The 14,366-nt window shown below is 63.6% G+C and overlaps 2 protein-coding genes across 2 annotated transcripts; one reads left to right on the top strand and one right to left on the bottom strand.

Annotated features, from left to right (window-relative positions):
- Nucleotides 1–3,782: 3,782 nt before the first annotated feature.
- LOC309447175 (POU domain, class 5, transcription factor 3-like) lies at nt 3,783–8,706 on the top strand (the record flags this gene model as incomplete). The annotated part of the gene is made up of 5 exons (XM_082067553.1): nt 3,783–4,274; nt 6,082–6,193; nt 6,577–6,707; nt 7,201–7,365; nt 8,044–8,706. 5 exons carry the CDS (start codon nt 3,783–3,785, stop codon nt 8,293–8,295), a joined length of 1,152 nt encoding a protein of 383 aa, XP_081923679.1. The 3' UTR covers nt 8,296–8,706.
- Nucleotides 8,706–14,366, bottom strand: FUT7 (fucosyltransferase 7). Its single transcript, XM_082067554.1, has 2 exons — nt 14,251–14,366; nt 8,706–12,848 (listed from the first exon to the last, which is right to left on the bottom strand). The coding sequence occupies exon 2, from the start codon at nt 12,803–12,805 to the stop codon at nt 11,765–11,767; it is 1,041 nt and encodes a 346-aa protein (XP_081923680.1). The 5' UTR covers nt 12,806–12,848; nt 14,251–14,366; the 3' UTR covers nt 8,706–11,764.

Here is a 14,366-nt window from a genome sequence, read left to right as displayed (position 1 = left end):
TCCCCATCGCACGTCTGGGCACAGAAAAATCATTTGTCTGTGCCACAGACATCCTGGAACAGCCCAGGGTGCAGGGTCGGTGCTCAGCCCCAGCCTGCCCGTGCCTCAGTTTCCCCCGCTGTAAAACAGCAGGGAGGATCAGCCGGCAGGTTCAGGCACTGCAGTGATGTGGGCAATACCCAAATCACGCCCCAGGCTCTGTAAGGCAGAGGTCTTTTTAATGAAGGGGCAGATCTTGACCAAACCATCCTCCAGGAATTTTGGCCGGGTTTGGAAGCACCAGCCCTCCATCCCATCCACCCAGGCCAGCAGCCAAGCAAGCTGTGGTGCCATGGAGGAGCTTTGGTGTCCCTCCCAGCGATGGGGCTTCTGCAGCTGGACACGGCTCCCAGCCCCACTCGGACAGACCTGGAGTGAAGGCTCTGGCCAACTTCTGACGTTGGGCCCCCGACCCACTGCGGTATGGCTGCCCCAGGCGTGAAACGCAGGGGGATCCAGCACAGCCCCGGTGGCTCCTCCATCACCTGCCCCAGGAGAGAGGCTGGGCTGACAGTGAATAAAACTTCATCTGTGGTCATACACTCGCTTAAAATCTTGTCTCCGAGCAAACCAATGCCAAAACAGCACAGTCAGCAAAGGGAGGACAAGCAGATGTGCATCTCTGTCCCCACAACCTGATGCTATCTCAGTGAGCTGGGGAGGACAGACACATTTCTTGCTGCTCCCCTTTTCCTAGCAGGATCCCATACATCCCTGGCTGGGTTACAGACCTCAGAGCCGGGCTGAGCCTGGAGCCTGAGCAGGGTCCAGCCATGGGGCGATGGAGGGACACATCCTTCATCCTCCTGGAGCAGGCAAGACGCTCTGCAAAGGATACGCACGGCCAAGCCCTGGCCATCGGTGCACAATGACCCCACACAATAACCGGGCACCTCACACAGGCCCCCCAAAATCGTCCCATTGAAATGTATGGGGAGGCACACACCAAGAAACCCCACTGACTCTCTCCACATCCCCCAGCTAAAACCATCACTGCCACAATGGGCCCCCACTCCTACAAAGGGTCGGTTCAAAGTCAACGTCTCCCTTCCCCTCTGCCTGTATATGAAAGGGAGCAGGAATGTGTTTGAGGCCTCAGCGGGCTGAGGGGGCTGGGGGGCTTCCTGGGGGGATGGAGAGAAAGAGCAGGTTGGCAGGAGGGGGGGGTCCAGCCCGGGAACAATAAATCAAAGGGAAGGGGAGTTACTGCCCGGCCAAGGATCTTCTGAAACCTGGGCCGCAGCGGGAGCCCGGGAGGAGCAGGGCTGATGGCTGCGATTGGAGTCCTGCAGAGACACTTCCTCTGCCCGCTGGCACGGGGCAGGCAATGGGGCAGGCAATGGGGCAGGCAGAGGGGCAGGCAGGGGGGCAGGCAATGGGGCAGGCAATGGGGCAGGCAGAGGGGCAGGCAATGAGGCAGGCAGAGGGATGGGCAGAGGGGCAGGCAATGGGGCAGGCAGAGGGGCAGTCAGAGGGGCAGGCAGAGGGGCAGGCAATGGGGCAGGCAGAGGGGCAGGCAGAGGGGCAGGCAGAGGGGCAGGCAGTGGGGCAGGCAGTGGGGCAGGCAGAGGGGCAGGCAGAGGGGCAGGCAGAGGGGCAGGCAGTGGGGCAGGCAGAGGGGCAGGCAATGGGGCAGGCAGAGGGACAGGCAGTGGGGCAGGCAGAGGGGCAGGCAGAGGGATGGGCAGAGGGACAGGCAATGGGGCAGGCAGTGGGGCAGTCAGAGGGGCAGGCAGAGGGGCAGGCAGTGGGGCAGGCAGAGGGGCAGGCAGTGGGGCAGGCAGAGGGGCAGGCAGTGGGGCAGGCAATGGGGCAGGCAGTGGGGCAGGCAGAGGGATGGGCAGAGGGGAAGGGAATGGGGCAGTCAGAGGGGCAGGCAGTGGAGCAGGCAATGGGGCAGGCAGTGGGGCAGGCAGAGGGGCAGGCAGAGGAGTAGGCAATGGGGCAAACCTGCCTGCAAGGCGCCCGGGTGCCAGCATCCCTGGCAGCACGTCCCAGGGCCTGGCTCTCCCTTGGCACAGCCGAATCCAGCACCTGCAGGGAAAGGAGCCTCAGCAGGTCTGGGCTGTGGTTCCCCCAGGCAGGTCCCACAGCCCATGGCTCGTTGGGGGTTGCCCACATCCCCACTGATGGGCTTTTTGCATCCTCAGGTCATTTTTCTGTGGCTGCCCTCCCACCCCAGAGCCGCCTGGCACAGCTGGCACGGGCAGCCTGGCACGCTCAGCCCCGAGTCAGGAATGGCCTTTAATTCCACCTCACCCTCTCAGTTATTTTTTTTTCCTTATAGGAATATAATTACAACAGGGGGGCTGTTCCAGCTCTCCCGATGTGTGGCAGTGCCATGTGCTGGGCCAAGGGCTGCTGCTCACACTGCAGCCACCAGTCCCTGGGTGCCAGGGGACCCAAAGCAAGCGCTTCATAACCAGCACCAAGCGCCTTCCCCCAGGCCAGCCAGCAGCCCCATCTCCATCCCACCGCCATGGGGGAGGCTCCTCCAGCCTATCTCTTCGGCATATCTCCAGTGCGAGACGGCAGCAGGCTCCGGGTAATCCGGGTTAATCAACAGGGAGCGGTGCAGGCAGAGGGGTCGGGCCCGGCCCTGCCCTGGCTGGGCTCGGGGCCGCCGGTGCTGCCCGTACCCGGCATCGGGCAGGCGGGTCCAGCAGAGCCCGCCCGGGCGGCAGCATCGGGGTCGGGGAAGCTCCAGGTGGCGGGGCAGGAGGCAGGGAAAGGGGAAATGCCTGGAGCCGGCCCCGATAGCACCATTGTGAAGGGCAGTGTGAGAGGAAAGCCCTTAAGATAGAGAAAATATCCAGCGCGCTCCATTGTGGAGCAGATGGGCCTGATAGCTGGGGCTGCAATTAGCTCCACATCGGCACGCCCAGAGCGCCGGGGACCCTCTGCCCGCACAGGCTTTGTAGAAGGACACGCTCCCTGCGAGGCACGGCCTTCCTCTGCGGGGTGACGCAGAGCAGAGGGACTGTGGGAGTGTGAGGGAGCTGAGGAGCCCCACTTTTGCCCATTAATCAGTTTGCAGGGCGCCCCACGAAGCCGTGAGGCTCTGCCGCTGGGATCAGAGCAGCAAGTGGCGATGGCCGAGCCCTTGTCCAGCTCTCCCGCTGCACAGCGGCACCAGCCTCCCCGGGGCTCGTCCTGCGGACAAGGGGCTGCTGCAGCCCCGGGCAGGCTGCCATCCCTGCCCCTCGGCCCCGGCTCGCCAGGGCAGCTGCCCCCGTTCCCAGAGAGATCCCGGTTCCCTGCCCGTGCCCAGACCCTGCGGCACAAGGAAGTTCCCAGGTGGGGAGACGCTGGGGCTGGTACTGTCACAACATTTGGAGACGTGGGCCCACGAGCATCCCAGAGCCGTGCGGGGGGCTCTGTCCTCTGTGTCACACGGGGTGATCGGCGCCAGAGCGGTGCGAGACCCCGCAGCGGGGTCCCTCGCACCCCGGGGCCGCCCCGGCCCACTCCTCCCGCCCCCCAGGGCCAGGGTGCGGGCGGGCCACAGCCCACCCTCCATCGCACCTTCCCCCGGTGCCCCCACCCGCCCCCCCTCGGGGATCAAGTTCACGCCCGACCCACCGGTGCGGGGCCAATGGGACCGGGGCCCATTTCCATACAACCCGGCCCGGCCCGGCTCGGCCCCGCCGCCCTCAGAGGCCCCGGCGGCGCCGCAGCAGGGAGGCAGCGGCCGGCGGGCGGCCGGGCCGAGCCCCGCATGGAGCCCTAGGGCTGCGGGCAGCATGTTCAGCCCGGACGGGGGGCTGCCGGCCGCCCCCTTCGGCCTCCTGCCCGACGCCGGGCCGCCCTTCCCCCGCAGCGGCTTCGACGGGGCGGCCGCCCAGCCGCTCTTCTTCCCCTTCGCCGCCGAGCCTGAGGCCGCCCGCGACCCCGCGCCGGCCCGCGCCTGGCTGCCCCCGCCCGCCGGGCCGCCCGCCAAGGCGGAGGCGCGCCCGGGCCGGCCCTGCCGCCAGCCCTCGCCCGAGCCCCGCGCCGCGGGCTGCTGCGGCCCGGCCTGGCCCGCCCCGCCCTGGGCCGGGCCCGCGGCCCCCAACGCCGCCAACGCCGCCCTGCCCGGCCCACCCTTCCCCGGCCCCGCCGCCGCCTTCCCCGGCCCCCAGCTCTGCCCCGCTGCCCTGCAGCCGGGCTCCGGCGGGCTCTCCGGGCTGGGCAGCAGCGGCAGCTCCAGCGGTGCCGCCAGCGAGGGCGGCCACTCCAGCGACAGCGGCGACGAGGTGAGATCCGACGGGACGGGAACCGGCTGCTCTCCTGCCCTCCGCCCGGGCAACCCAGGTGCCCGGCACCCCTCGGAGGTACAGCGCTTCCCTCCGTGCCCCGGTGCCGCTGCGGAGGCGGGAGCAGGGGCCGGGCTCGCTGCCGTGCCGCCCCGTCGGGGAGGGGAGCCTCTCTGGCCACCCCGGCTATCGCCGGCTCTGCCCGGGCAGCGGCAACCGGGCGCCCCGCCGGTGCCGTCCTGCCGCGGCCAGTCGTGGCTCGGAGCCGGGGCTCGTCCCGGCTGGGTCAGGCGCTCCGCGAGGGGAGCGCCTCGGGAAGGCCGCTTTGGGCTGAGAAAGGTGTTTTCGGGGATTTGGTGAGCAGCTGTCACTTTTGCCGACCATCACTCACACGCAATGCCGCATGGCCGCCCCATACACACGGTGCCCGGTGACCGTCCCTGGTGCGCGATACTGCAGCCCGGGGCAGCGCGGCGCGGTCACCCCGGGCTCTGTCCGGCTCCTGCGGGGACTGCGGCTGCTTCCCCGGCCGCTCCCGCCGCGGCTCCGACGGCTGCCGGAGTGCGGGCAGAGCCAGCCCGGAGGCGCGGGGAGACCTCGGGGGGATGGTAGCGCGGTACTTATCAGTAAGACTGGTAGCTGTGGTTTGGGCTTATTTTCAATATTTTGAAGTCTGGACGTAACATACGCCCGTCCGGCCCGGCAAGCGCGCCGCGGGGGCAGCAGCGGCAGATGATGCCGGGGTTTGCTGTGGGTGCGTTGGTTGGGTTTGTGCGGAGCTGCCGCCGGGTGCGCGCTGCGGGGATTCAGGAGTTTCCACGACGAGTTGGAGAGATGCGAGTCCCCGGGTTCGCAACCTGCCGGGCTGGGTGCGGGTTACGAGGGGCGTTTTTTCCCGGCTGAGTGGCGGGAGGATTGCCCGAGGCGGGACGCTCCGAGCTTCTTGTTGCCGAGGCAGTAGAAGCCGAGATTCGGTGTTAGGACGGACGTCTGCAAATTCCGAAATTGTGCTGCAAATGTGGAAATCGGGTAAAAGATTGCCAAGGGCCCAGCAGCAGTTTAAAGGCTGCGCTGCGGGGAAGAAGGGAAGCACCTGGGTAAGCAGTGTTGCAGAAGGGAAGAGCTTGATTGTGGCAAAGAGGTGTTTGAATCCCACCCGAGTCTTGGGCGCTTTCATCGTTCACTTCATCTGAGCCGTTTCACCTGCCCTGGGCTCAAGCAGAAGGGCTGGCGAGGGGCTGCCCCGCGCCCCAGAGCCGTGGGGGAGGTGGTGCCCACGGCCCGGGATAGCTGAGCCCGTGGGGACGTGTCGTGGGATGCTTGGAGCGGGGCCACCCGTAAATGCGCCCATCAGTGCTGCCTCTGGTCAGGCCACGAGGGGCTGAGCCTGGGGGCAGAGGGGACATTCCCCGGACACGTTGGGGCAGAGGGGGAGCTCTGGCTGTTCCCGGGACCTGCTTTTTGTCCCCAGGTCCTTGTGCCACCCTGGAGCATGGTGCGAGCTGGCCTGTGTACACGGTTGGGGGCTGTCTAGCGGGTCCTGCGTTGGGGCAGGGTGGGGTGGGGGCACGTTGGGGTCTCTGGGCAGAGGTCAGAGGTCTTTTGTGCAGCGGTTGGGGAAAACTCATTTACCACCCACCCCATCGCTCAGAGGTGGCAGCGACGGGTGGGTGTGGGTGCTGCCAAGGGCTCAGCTGAGCCCTTTCCTGTCCCTGTCCCATGCCGACCACATCACACGGACAGACCCCACTCTTGGCAGCCTTTGGGTGTGAATTGTCCCGTCTCAGTTGAATTCTGCCCCTGCCAGGAAGCGCCAACCTCGGAAGAGCTGGAGCAGTTTGCCAAGGACCTCAAGCACAAGCGCATCATGCTGGGCTTCACCCAGGCTGACGTGGGGCTCGCTCTGGGCACCCTCTATGGTAAGGGTTTGGGAAGGGTCCTGTCTGCCCCCACACCCGGGGGAAAGGGAGAGGCCGAGGAGGGGGATGGAGCACCTGGGCAATGGAGATTTCTGCTCCTTAACGACCTGCAAAGGAGGCGGTGAGCACCAGCCCCAGGCCTCCTGGGGCTCCCTCACCCTGTTAAGTACTCGCTCAAGGTGGAAGGGTTTGATAACAAGGAACTGGTTTAAAATAGCTACAGCTGCTTCTTGAAGAGTGTTTCAGTGCTTTAAATCCCTGCTGAAGCAGCAGGGAGAATGCCTTTCCTGGTCCCCCATTCCATGCGGGGGTGTCCTGGAGGGCAAACGGTGGGACACCCCAGCATGGGGCAGGAGTCTGTGACACCGTGCCTGCCCGCACAGGGAAGATGTTCAGCCAGACGACCATCTGCCGCTTCGAAGCGCTCCAGCTCAGCTTCAAGAACATGTGCAAGCTGAAGCCGCTGCTGCAGCGTTGGCTCAACGAGGCGGAGAACACGGACAACATGCAAGAGGTACGGGCTGGGGAGCACCGGGAGCCGGGGCACCCGCATGCCGAGCCCTCAAGCTGCAGCTTCTCCCTTTTAGATGTGTTTTTTGGGAGAGAACATCTCACTGCCATGGCTTCAGTCTGGTTGTGGGGGGAACTGCTGCTGTCACCTGCCAGGCTGGGGGGAGCCCAAATGCCCTGGCAGACACCTTGTGACAAGTCTGGCAGCTCCTGTCTCAGAGCAACCAGATCCTGCTGGAATCTCAGATGAGCTGCAGGTGCAGCTTGCTGCTCCCTGGGGAGCTGGGGGGTGCAGGCAGATGTGTCCATCTCCCCTGCACCAGCTGCAGGCACTACTGGGACACTGAGAATGACCCCGGCTGCAGTGGAGTGACACTTTGCGCACAAAGCCTGTCCCCATCCTTTCCAGACCTCTACAGCCAGCCACGCTTGTCTAGAGCTTGCTGGGGACATTGCCAGCCCTGTGACTAAACGTGTGGCCTCTTTCTCATTTCCAGATGTGCAATGCAGAGCAAGTGTTGGCCCAAGCCCGGAAGAGAAAACGCAGGACCAGCATCGAGACCAACGTGAAGGGGACGCTGGAGAGCTTCTTCCGCAAGTGCGTGAAGCCCAGTCCCCAGGAGATCTCCCAGATCGCCGAGGACCTCAACCTGGACAAAGATGTAGGTTGGGAGGGTTTGCAGGGTGGATGCCCAAATTGCTGCTGTTCCTGAGCACCCACATCAGGCCAGTTTGATACTGGAAGCTGTGGCAACAAAGATGATTAAGGGAGTGGAGCACCTCCCTTATGAAGTTTGGAGAAGAGGAGACTGAGGGGTGACCTTATTAATGTTTATAAATATATAAAGGGTGAGTGCCACGGGGATGGAGCCAGGCTCTTCTCGGTGGCAAACAATGATAGGACAAGGGGTAATGGGATCAAGCTGGAACACAAGAGGTTCCACTTAAATTTGAGAAAAAACTTCTTCTCAGTGAGGGTGACAGACACTGGAACAGGCTGCCCAGGGGGGTTGTGGAGTCTCCTTCTCTGGAGACATTCAAACCCGCCTGGACATGTTCCTGTGCGACCTCACCTGGGTGTTCCTGCTCCAGCAGGGGGATTGGACTGGATGATCTTTTGAGGTCCCTTCCAATCCCAAACATACTGTGATACTGTGAGTGGCTGGGGCTGGTAGCCACCATCTGCCTGTGTGAGCCCAGCCCCAGGAGGGGCTGTGGCAGGGAGGGGGCTGTGCTGGCAGGTCAGGGTGCTGTGGAGGTGTCACCAGCAGAAGGGTCTCCCTGTCACCCACGCAGTGCCTGGGCTCGCCCCCTCACCCTTCCCCATCTCTCCCTCACAGGTGGTCCGGGTCTGGTTTTGCAACCGGCGTCAGAAAGGCAAACGGCTGCTGCTGCCCTTTGGCAACGAGGCGGAGGGGGTGATGTATGACATGAACCAGCCCCTGGTGCCCCCCGGCCTGCCCATCCCGGTGACGTCCCAGGGCTACAGCCTGGCTCCCTCCCCTCCTGTCTACATGCCGCCCTTCCACAAAGCTGAGATGTTCCCTCAAGCGCTGCAGCCTGGGCTCTCCATGAGCAACAGCAGCCACTGAACCGGGGGCTGCGGGGCCGGCGGTGGTGCCGCCCCGACACCGTGGCTGGGCTGGTTCTTGTGCGGGACAGCTGGGCAGCTCCCCCTTCGCCCCCAGAGGGCACGGCCACCCGCTGCGCTGCCTTGGGGCTTTTGGGGTGTGAGGGGCAGGGGAAGGGCTGGTAGCCCGGCATGGGGATGGTGCCTCTGCTCTCTGCGGTTGCTCCCAGCCCTTCCCCGTTGTGTGAATTTACTGGTCCCAGCAGTGTTGGCTCCCCACTCCAACCTGTCCTGGGGGGTGGCTGCTCCTGCCCCACTGCACCCATGAGTCTCCATGTCGCTGCGCGGAGCCGCCCGCACCCGGCCCCACCTGAGCCGCTCCTGCAAGACCCAGAGAAAAAGTATTTTTTTTGTTATGGTTTTTTTTTTTTTTTTTTTTTGAGGGGTGGGGGGGGGGGGGGTGGGGGTGGTTTTATGTATTTTTTTTTTTTCCAATGGTTTTGGTTGTAGTTTTTATAAAGCAAAAATCTTTGTAGCGCTTGCTAGTTTCCCAGAGTCCCCTCCCTGTCACGTAGCGCTGGGCTGGGGCGCTGGGCCCAGGGCTGGGGTCCCTGGCGGCTCTGCTTGGGCGGCCGGGCGGGGGCTGCGCTGTGGAGCTGGAGCTGAGCCCAGCAGCCCGGCCTCCCCCGTCCCGCGGCACACGAGAGCTTCCCCCGTCCCCGGGCACGTGGCAGGGCGTGTTTCGGGGGCTTTGTGCCCAGCAACACCACGGGTCCCCTGTGCTCTCCCCGCTCGCCAGCCCTGGTCCCTCTGCCCCAGCCCAGCTGCCCAGGGACCATCTTTCCCTGGGGGTCCCAGCCCAGGGGGGCCACACCGTCCTGTCCATGCTGCTAGCACCCCGTGCCTTTGAGCCTGCTGTAGTTGATGATGATTTTTATAATTTTTTTTTTTTTTTTTCTTAATCATATTCCCTCTGGTGATGAAATAAATCTCAGTTCTTTGGGGCATGAATGCGAGTTAACCCGTTCCTTGCTTCCCTTGTATTTCTGCGTGGTGCTGGCCAGCCCAGCGCCATGGGTTTGGCTGCATGCGGGGCCATGGTGGGGCTGCACTGGTGCATCCAAATCGGGTGGACGTGTCCCCATCAGCCAGCAACACCTGGCCCTGATGGACACCAGTTTGTCCAGGCACCGCTCGCCAAAGCAGAGACAATAATGAGCGTGTTAGGGTTACCTTCCACCTGATTGGAGCTGCTGTTTTTGCTGTAGCTTCTTTTGGGAAGGGTGGAAGCACAGTTGGATCTTCAGGCTGTTCGCCACAGACGAGGAAGGGCCGTGTGGGGATGTAGCAGGATTGGCCGAGCTCCCAGTGGCTGGGTGGGCAGCGGAGACATCTGGGAAGCAGGGCTGTGGGACTGCGTGAGGAACGCTCCTCGGTCCAGCCCGGCGGTGCCCGTGCCAGCCCAGGCACCAGGGTGGGCAGCAGGGACTGAGCTGCTGGGGGTCGGGGTGCCAGCCCAGCCAGGAGAAGCAAAGGGCTGGGGGCTGACACCTTCACTTGTCACCACTGTGGCCTCTGAAACCTGGTTTGCCACCAGCCTGCACCCCAAAAGGATTTTACCCCTGAGCAGAAGCAACAAAATGACCCTGCCCATAGTGAAGCCTCTGAAAAGCCGCTTTTTCAGCTCATCTGCCGGTAAACAATGGGTTTGCTCTCTGGGGTGGGCAGGAGTGGGGTGACCGCTGGCACCCTGCAAAGGGCTGGGATGCACACCCGGCTGGGTGTCCCTGCGCAGAGGGGTCCCCTGGTCGTGCCCTGTGTCTCTGCTTGCTCCCGGGTGCCCCGCAGGATGGGAGCACAGCCAGACACGGCACCCGCTGGAAGCAGCTCCCCCGGCGCTGCTGCCCTTCGCTGCCGCGCGCTCTGAGGGTGCCGGAGGCTGGCGATGGGCAGGGTTGGTGACAGAAACCCTGCGAACGGTGTCACCTCCCTGAGGTGTTTTCTCTCCACGTTTCCACTGTCTGATTTTCTGCTCCAGCAAAAGGCCAGGCAGGCAGGACCCCAGACCCCCTGCCCCAGCGCCCTGCCCAGGGCTGCTCAGAGCCGCTCCTGCTCTGTTTTCGGTTGACCCAGAAGACACAAGACGGAAATTGGAAGCCACAGAAATCGGAAGAGGGCGACGTGCCTGTCAAACGGTAACCCAGCAAGGGCTGGGCTGGGTGAGCTGGGACACAGTGAAGCACCAGCCTGGGGTGGGAATGTCCCCTCTGCTGAGGGGTGACACTGCAGACCTGGGCCTTGCTGCGCCCCGAGCGCAGGGAGCAGCTCGTGGGGTGCCAGCAGTGGGGTTGCGACTTCGGGGCTGCAGTGAGGGACATCTGTGAGTTGTTTATACTGGGGTGGGCTGATGGCACCAAGTCGAGGGGCACATGGGGAAGGGCATGAAGAAGACATGGATGGAGCAGTCATGTCCCACCCCATGGTCCTGTCACCTGACCCTGACATTGCTGCCGATCCCAGATAGGTGTTTCCCCTCAGGGTGCTTGGGCAGTGCCTGTGCCCAGGGTGTGCGTGCTGCAGGGTGTGCGTGCTGCAGGGTGTTTGTGCTGCAGGGTGTGTGGCAGGGTGCCCACAGTGCTGTGTGTGGCACGGGGTGCTGGCAGCGCAGGTGCCTGGCGTGCTGGTGGGTGCACAGTGCGGGGTGTGCAGGGGCTCGGCAGTACCCAGGGCACACGGAGCAGGCTGCCGGTGCCACAGGGTCCCCATGGGAGCAGCTTTGCTCTGTGCTTGTTGCAATGCTCTGGACGCCCCCGCTTCGCTGGCTTCCTGCCGCAGCAGGGGAGTGAGAAACCACAGCATCCCTCTCTGACTCGGCCCTGCACTGAGCAAGCTGAGATTGCACTCAGGAGCATCTGGTGTCCTGCCAGTCCTTCCTGGCACGGTGACACCCATGGTTTGAGGTGGGGGTGGGTGGGAGCAATGGGTGTGCTGAGAAGCAGCGGAGCAGAGGCTGTGCCCGCCGTCTGTGCGCCAGGGTGCTGGGGACACCTGGGCTGCCCCGAGGTAAACTCCTCCATCCTAGCCAGAAATGTCACCGCCCAGCAGAAGGTGCTGGGGGGACACAGAGCAATGGCGGGGAGAGGCTGGGGAGCCCTGAGCCCACAGCCGGCCCCCCATGCTGCCCACCCTGTGCACCACAGGCAGAGCCTCTGCAGCACTGTATCATTTACTTCCAAAGCACCCTCTTGTCCTGCCAGCACCCTGGCGAGGTAGGTCAGTGTCGGGTCTGGGGGTGGGGGGTTAGTCCTGTTTTGCAAGAAATTAAGTCACATAGAGTTGCTCAAGGTTCCAGTGTGGCAACAGCTGGACTGGGAAGAGAGGTCAGGGCTTCCGTGTCCCTCCATGCCCCATGTCCTGCTCTGTAGGAGAGTGTCCCAGGCTCCCCTCACCCCAGAAGTGTCCCTGATGGTCACAGCACACATCGCCCTGTGCTAGGCGTTGAACCAGCTCTCCAGGTCGGGATAGACGTGGCCACGGGGCAGGCTGGGGTAGGTGGTGCAGATGGTGCAGATGCGCTCCCTCCAGTCGGCATAGAGCTTCACGCTGTACCTCTTCTGCCAGGCAAAGAACTGCCGGTAGCGGCTGGAGTTCATGGTCTTCAGGAAGGTGGCCAGCTCTGCCAGGGAACCAAAGTCATCGACGTGAATGAAAGAGTCTGCAGGGACAAACTGCTCGTAGTTGGCCCTTGGAGGGCCCAGCACCACGGGCACGGTGCCGGCCAGCAGCGAGTTCCTCCAGAGCTTCTCGGTGATGTAGTCCTGGTGAATGGAGTTCTCAAAGGCCAGGTAGAACTTGGACTTGGATGTTGTTGGCAAGAGGCAGTCCTTGCAAAGCGGCTTTTTGTTTGCTTTCCCGTATATGTTAACATGGAGGTACCTAGAGAGGTTTTTGTAGACTTCAGCTCTTTTCTGATTCCTGTGATAGTTGCTGATAACCCAGGACACCAAGTTGGTCTTTGTGGGGATATTCACGGTGGCTGACCGGTTGGGCACAAGCTTGCCGTAGGGGATGAAGATGTCTGAGTCCCGCCTGTACGTCATCACCCAGTTGAAGGTCTGGTTCCATCCCGCTAGAGCTTTAGTGTTGGAAGGGGACTCCAGCGAGACCCACACCCAGTTCTGCCCTGGCGGCCTCTCCTTGGGCAGCCTGTCCCTGCCGGGCTGCAGCCTGGTGTGGGGAAACACCACCACGTCTGCCCGGCGCAGGAGCCGCCGCTCCGTGGTGAGCCAGCAGCCCGCAATGCCGTACAGCTCACGGCAAACGTCCCCGCTGATGTTGGGGACCTGCTTTGAGGGCCATGCCCAAACCAGGACCACCAGCGGCTCAGTGTGCTTGGGGGCTTCTCTGGAGACCTCAGAGGGGTCGAGGAAGCACCACCTCAGGTTCCAGAGGGTGGTTACAAACACCCCGGCAGTGACCGCCACCTTCACGCCGGGCCAGCCCCACGGCAGCCGTGGCAATGCCCGGAGCATGCTGCTGAGCTGGCTGTCACCTTCTTGGGTGACAGACCCGCACCTGGGAGAGAGGAGAGGCCACTGAGGAGTGTCAGCTCGTCTTGCCAGAGGTGAGGGCAGTGGGGAGGTGCTGGGGCCAGAGGGGATGGAGAAAGGGCTTCTCCATGAAACTGAGGCCCCAGTATCACCCCTGACCCCTCTGCTGCCTCCCATCCCTCCCCCGGGTCCCCTGTGCACCTGGTGTGACCCCGGGTGGCTTTTGTGTCCCTGGTGTCCCCAGCTCTGGGGTGAGCAGGGATGCTGCTGAAGCTGGGCACGGAGCTGATGAGCAGCAGCCACCTGTCCCCCCCACCCCAACTGCCTGGCACTGCTCCCCATTACACGCACAAGGGATGTGGTCTTGATATTTGCTCTGTGCCTCAGTTTCCCCACTTAACAAATAGTCTGAGTCCCACTCCACCCTTCCAGCTTTGCCCAGGGCAGGCTGGGCCCAAGAAGCAGCCAGCCTTGCTGCAGCCAGGGACCACATACCAAAGGGCAAGGGGTAACACCCTGAGCCCTGTCCCAACACCTCACGGTGAGGCCCCAGCTGCAAACTGGGGTGTCCCTGGGAGTGACTGGGAACTCCAAAACCCTGCGCATGGCCAGACTGGAGTGTCCTGACCAAGAAGTGCCCCCACCCCAGCACCCTCCTGAGGGTGTGACCGATGGCCGGAGCCCCGCGGGGAGGGCAGGGGAGGCAGGGGCCGTGTGTGGCTGCTGCTGACAGGGCTCAGGCCACAGGCGCACAGGAGCGTGGCTGCAAGATGCTCGCCCTGCCACGGTGCCCAGCTGCCGGTCTCAGGCCTCTGCTGGCAATGCTGTACTACAACCTGTGCCGCGGAGGGGACCAGAGAACAGTGGCAGGGATGGTGAAGGGGACACTCGGCTGGGCTGGGGACTGGTCACCAGCTCAAGCCCACCCAGCAGTGCTCAGTGCCCGTGGGCACCCAGAGAGTTCAGCACCAAAGGCAGTTTCCCTTTTGCAGTAACCTCTATAAACACGTTGGCTGCCTGAGCCCCGCGGCCAGCCAGGGTTGTGCATTCCTCTGTGATTTTTGGAACCTCCTAGAAAGCAGGGCCCTGCTTTCCCACCTCAGCTGCTGCAGCTTTGCTGTGAAAAATCCCTTCCCTGCGCTGGCCTGCTCTGCCTGTCCTGCTAAAACACACGAGCTAAATTTATGCTCCGGAAAACGCTGGCATGCGAAGCAGGGAGGGCTGGGAAAGCTCTGCTGGCTCCCCGCACCGCACACGGCAGCACCAGTGCCTCAGGTCCCTCTGCCCACGCGTCCCCAGCAGTGGGGATGCTGCCCCCGTTTTGAGGATGCTCTGGGAGGGGACACCCTGCTCCGGCAGCGCTGGTAGCCGAATCGTTTCTCAGCCTCTGTCCCTGTGCCGGGCGGTGGAGCTGAGCTCAGACTTACCGGGGAAGCGCTGGCGCGGTGGCGTGCGAGGTGCCTGCGTCTGCCCGGGCAGCTGTGCCACTGCGCTGGGGCACTCTAGGGCTTCCTCTTTTCTGCGGTTTTGCCTCGTCCTGGCC

The sequence above is a fragment of the Streptopelia decaocto genome (assembly GCF_964273445.1).
Source record: "Streptopelia decaocto genome assembly, chromosome: 17".
NCBI classification, from domain to species: Eukaryota; Metazoa; Chordata; class Aves; order Columbiformes; family Columbidae; genus Streptopelia; species Streptopelia decaocto.
Note: the sequence above shows the minus strand (reverse complement) of the source record. Positions and strands in the feature narration are given on the sequence as shown.

Excerpts from the sequence above, each read along its gene's own strand:
- FUT7 (XM_082067554.1), bottom strand. The coding sequence starts at position 12,805 with ATGCTCCGGGCATTGCCACGGCTGCCGTGGGGCTGGCCCGGCGTGAAG.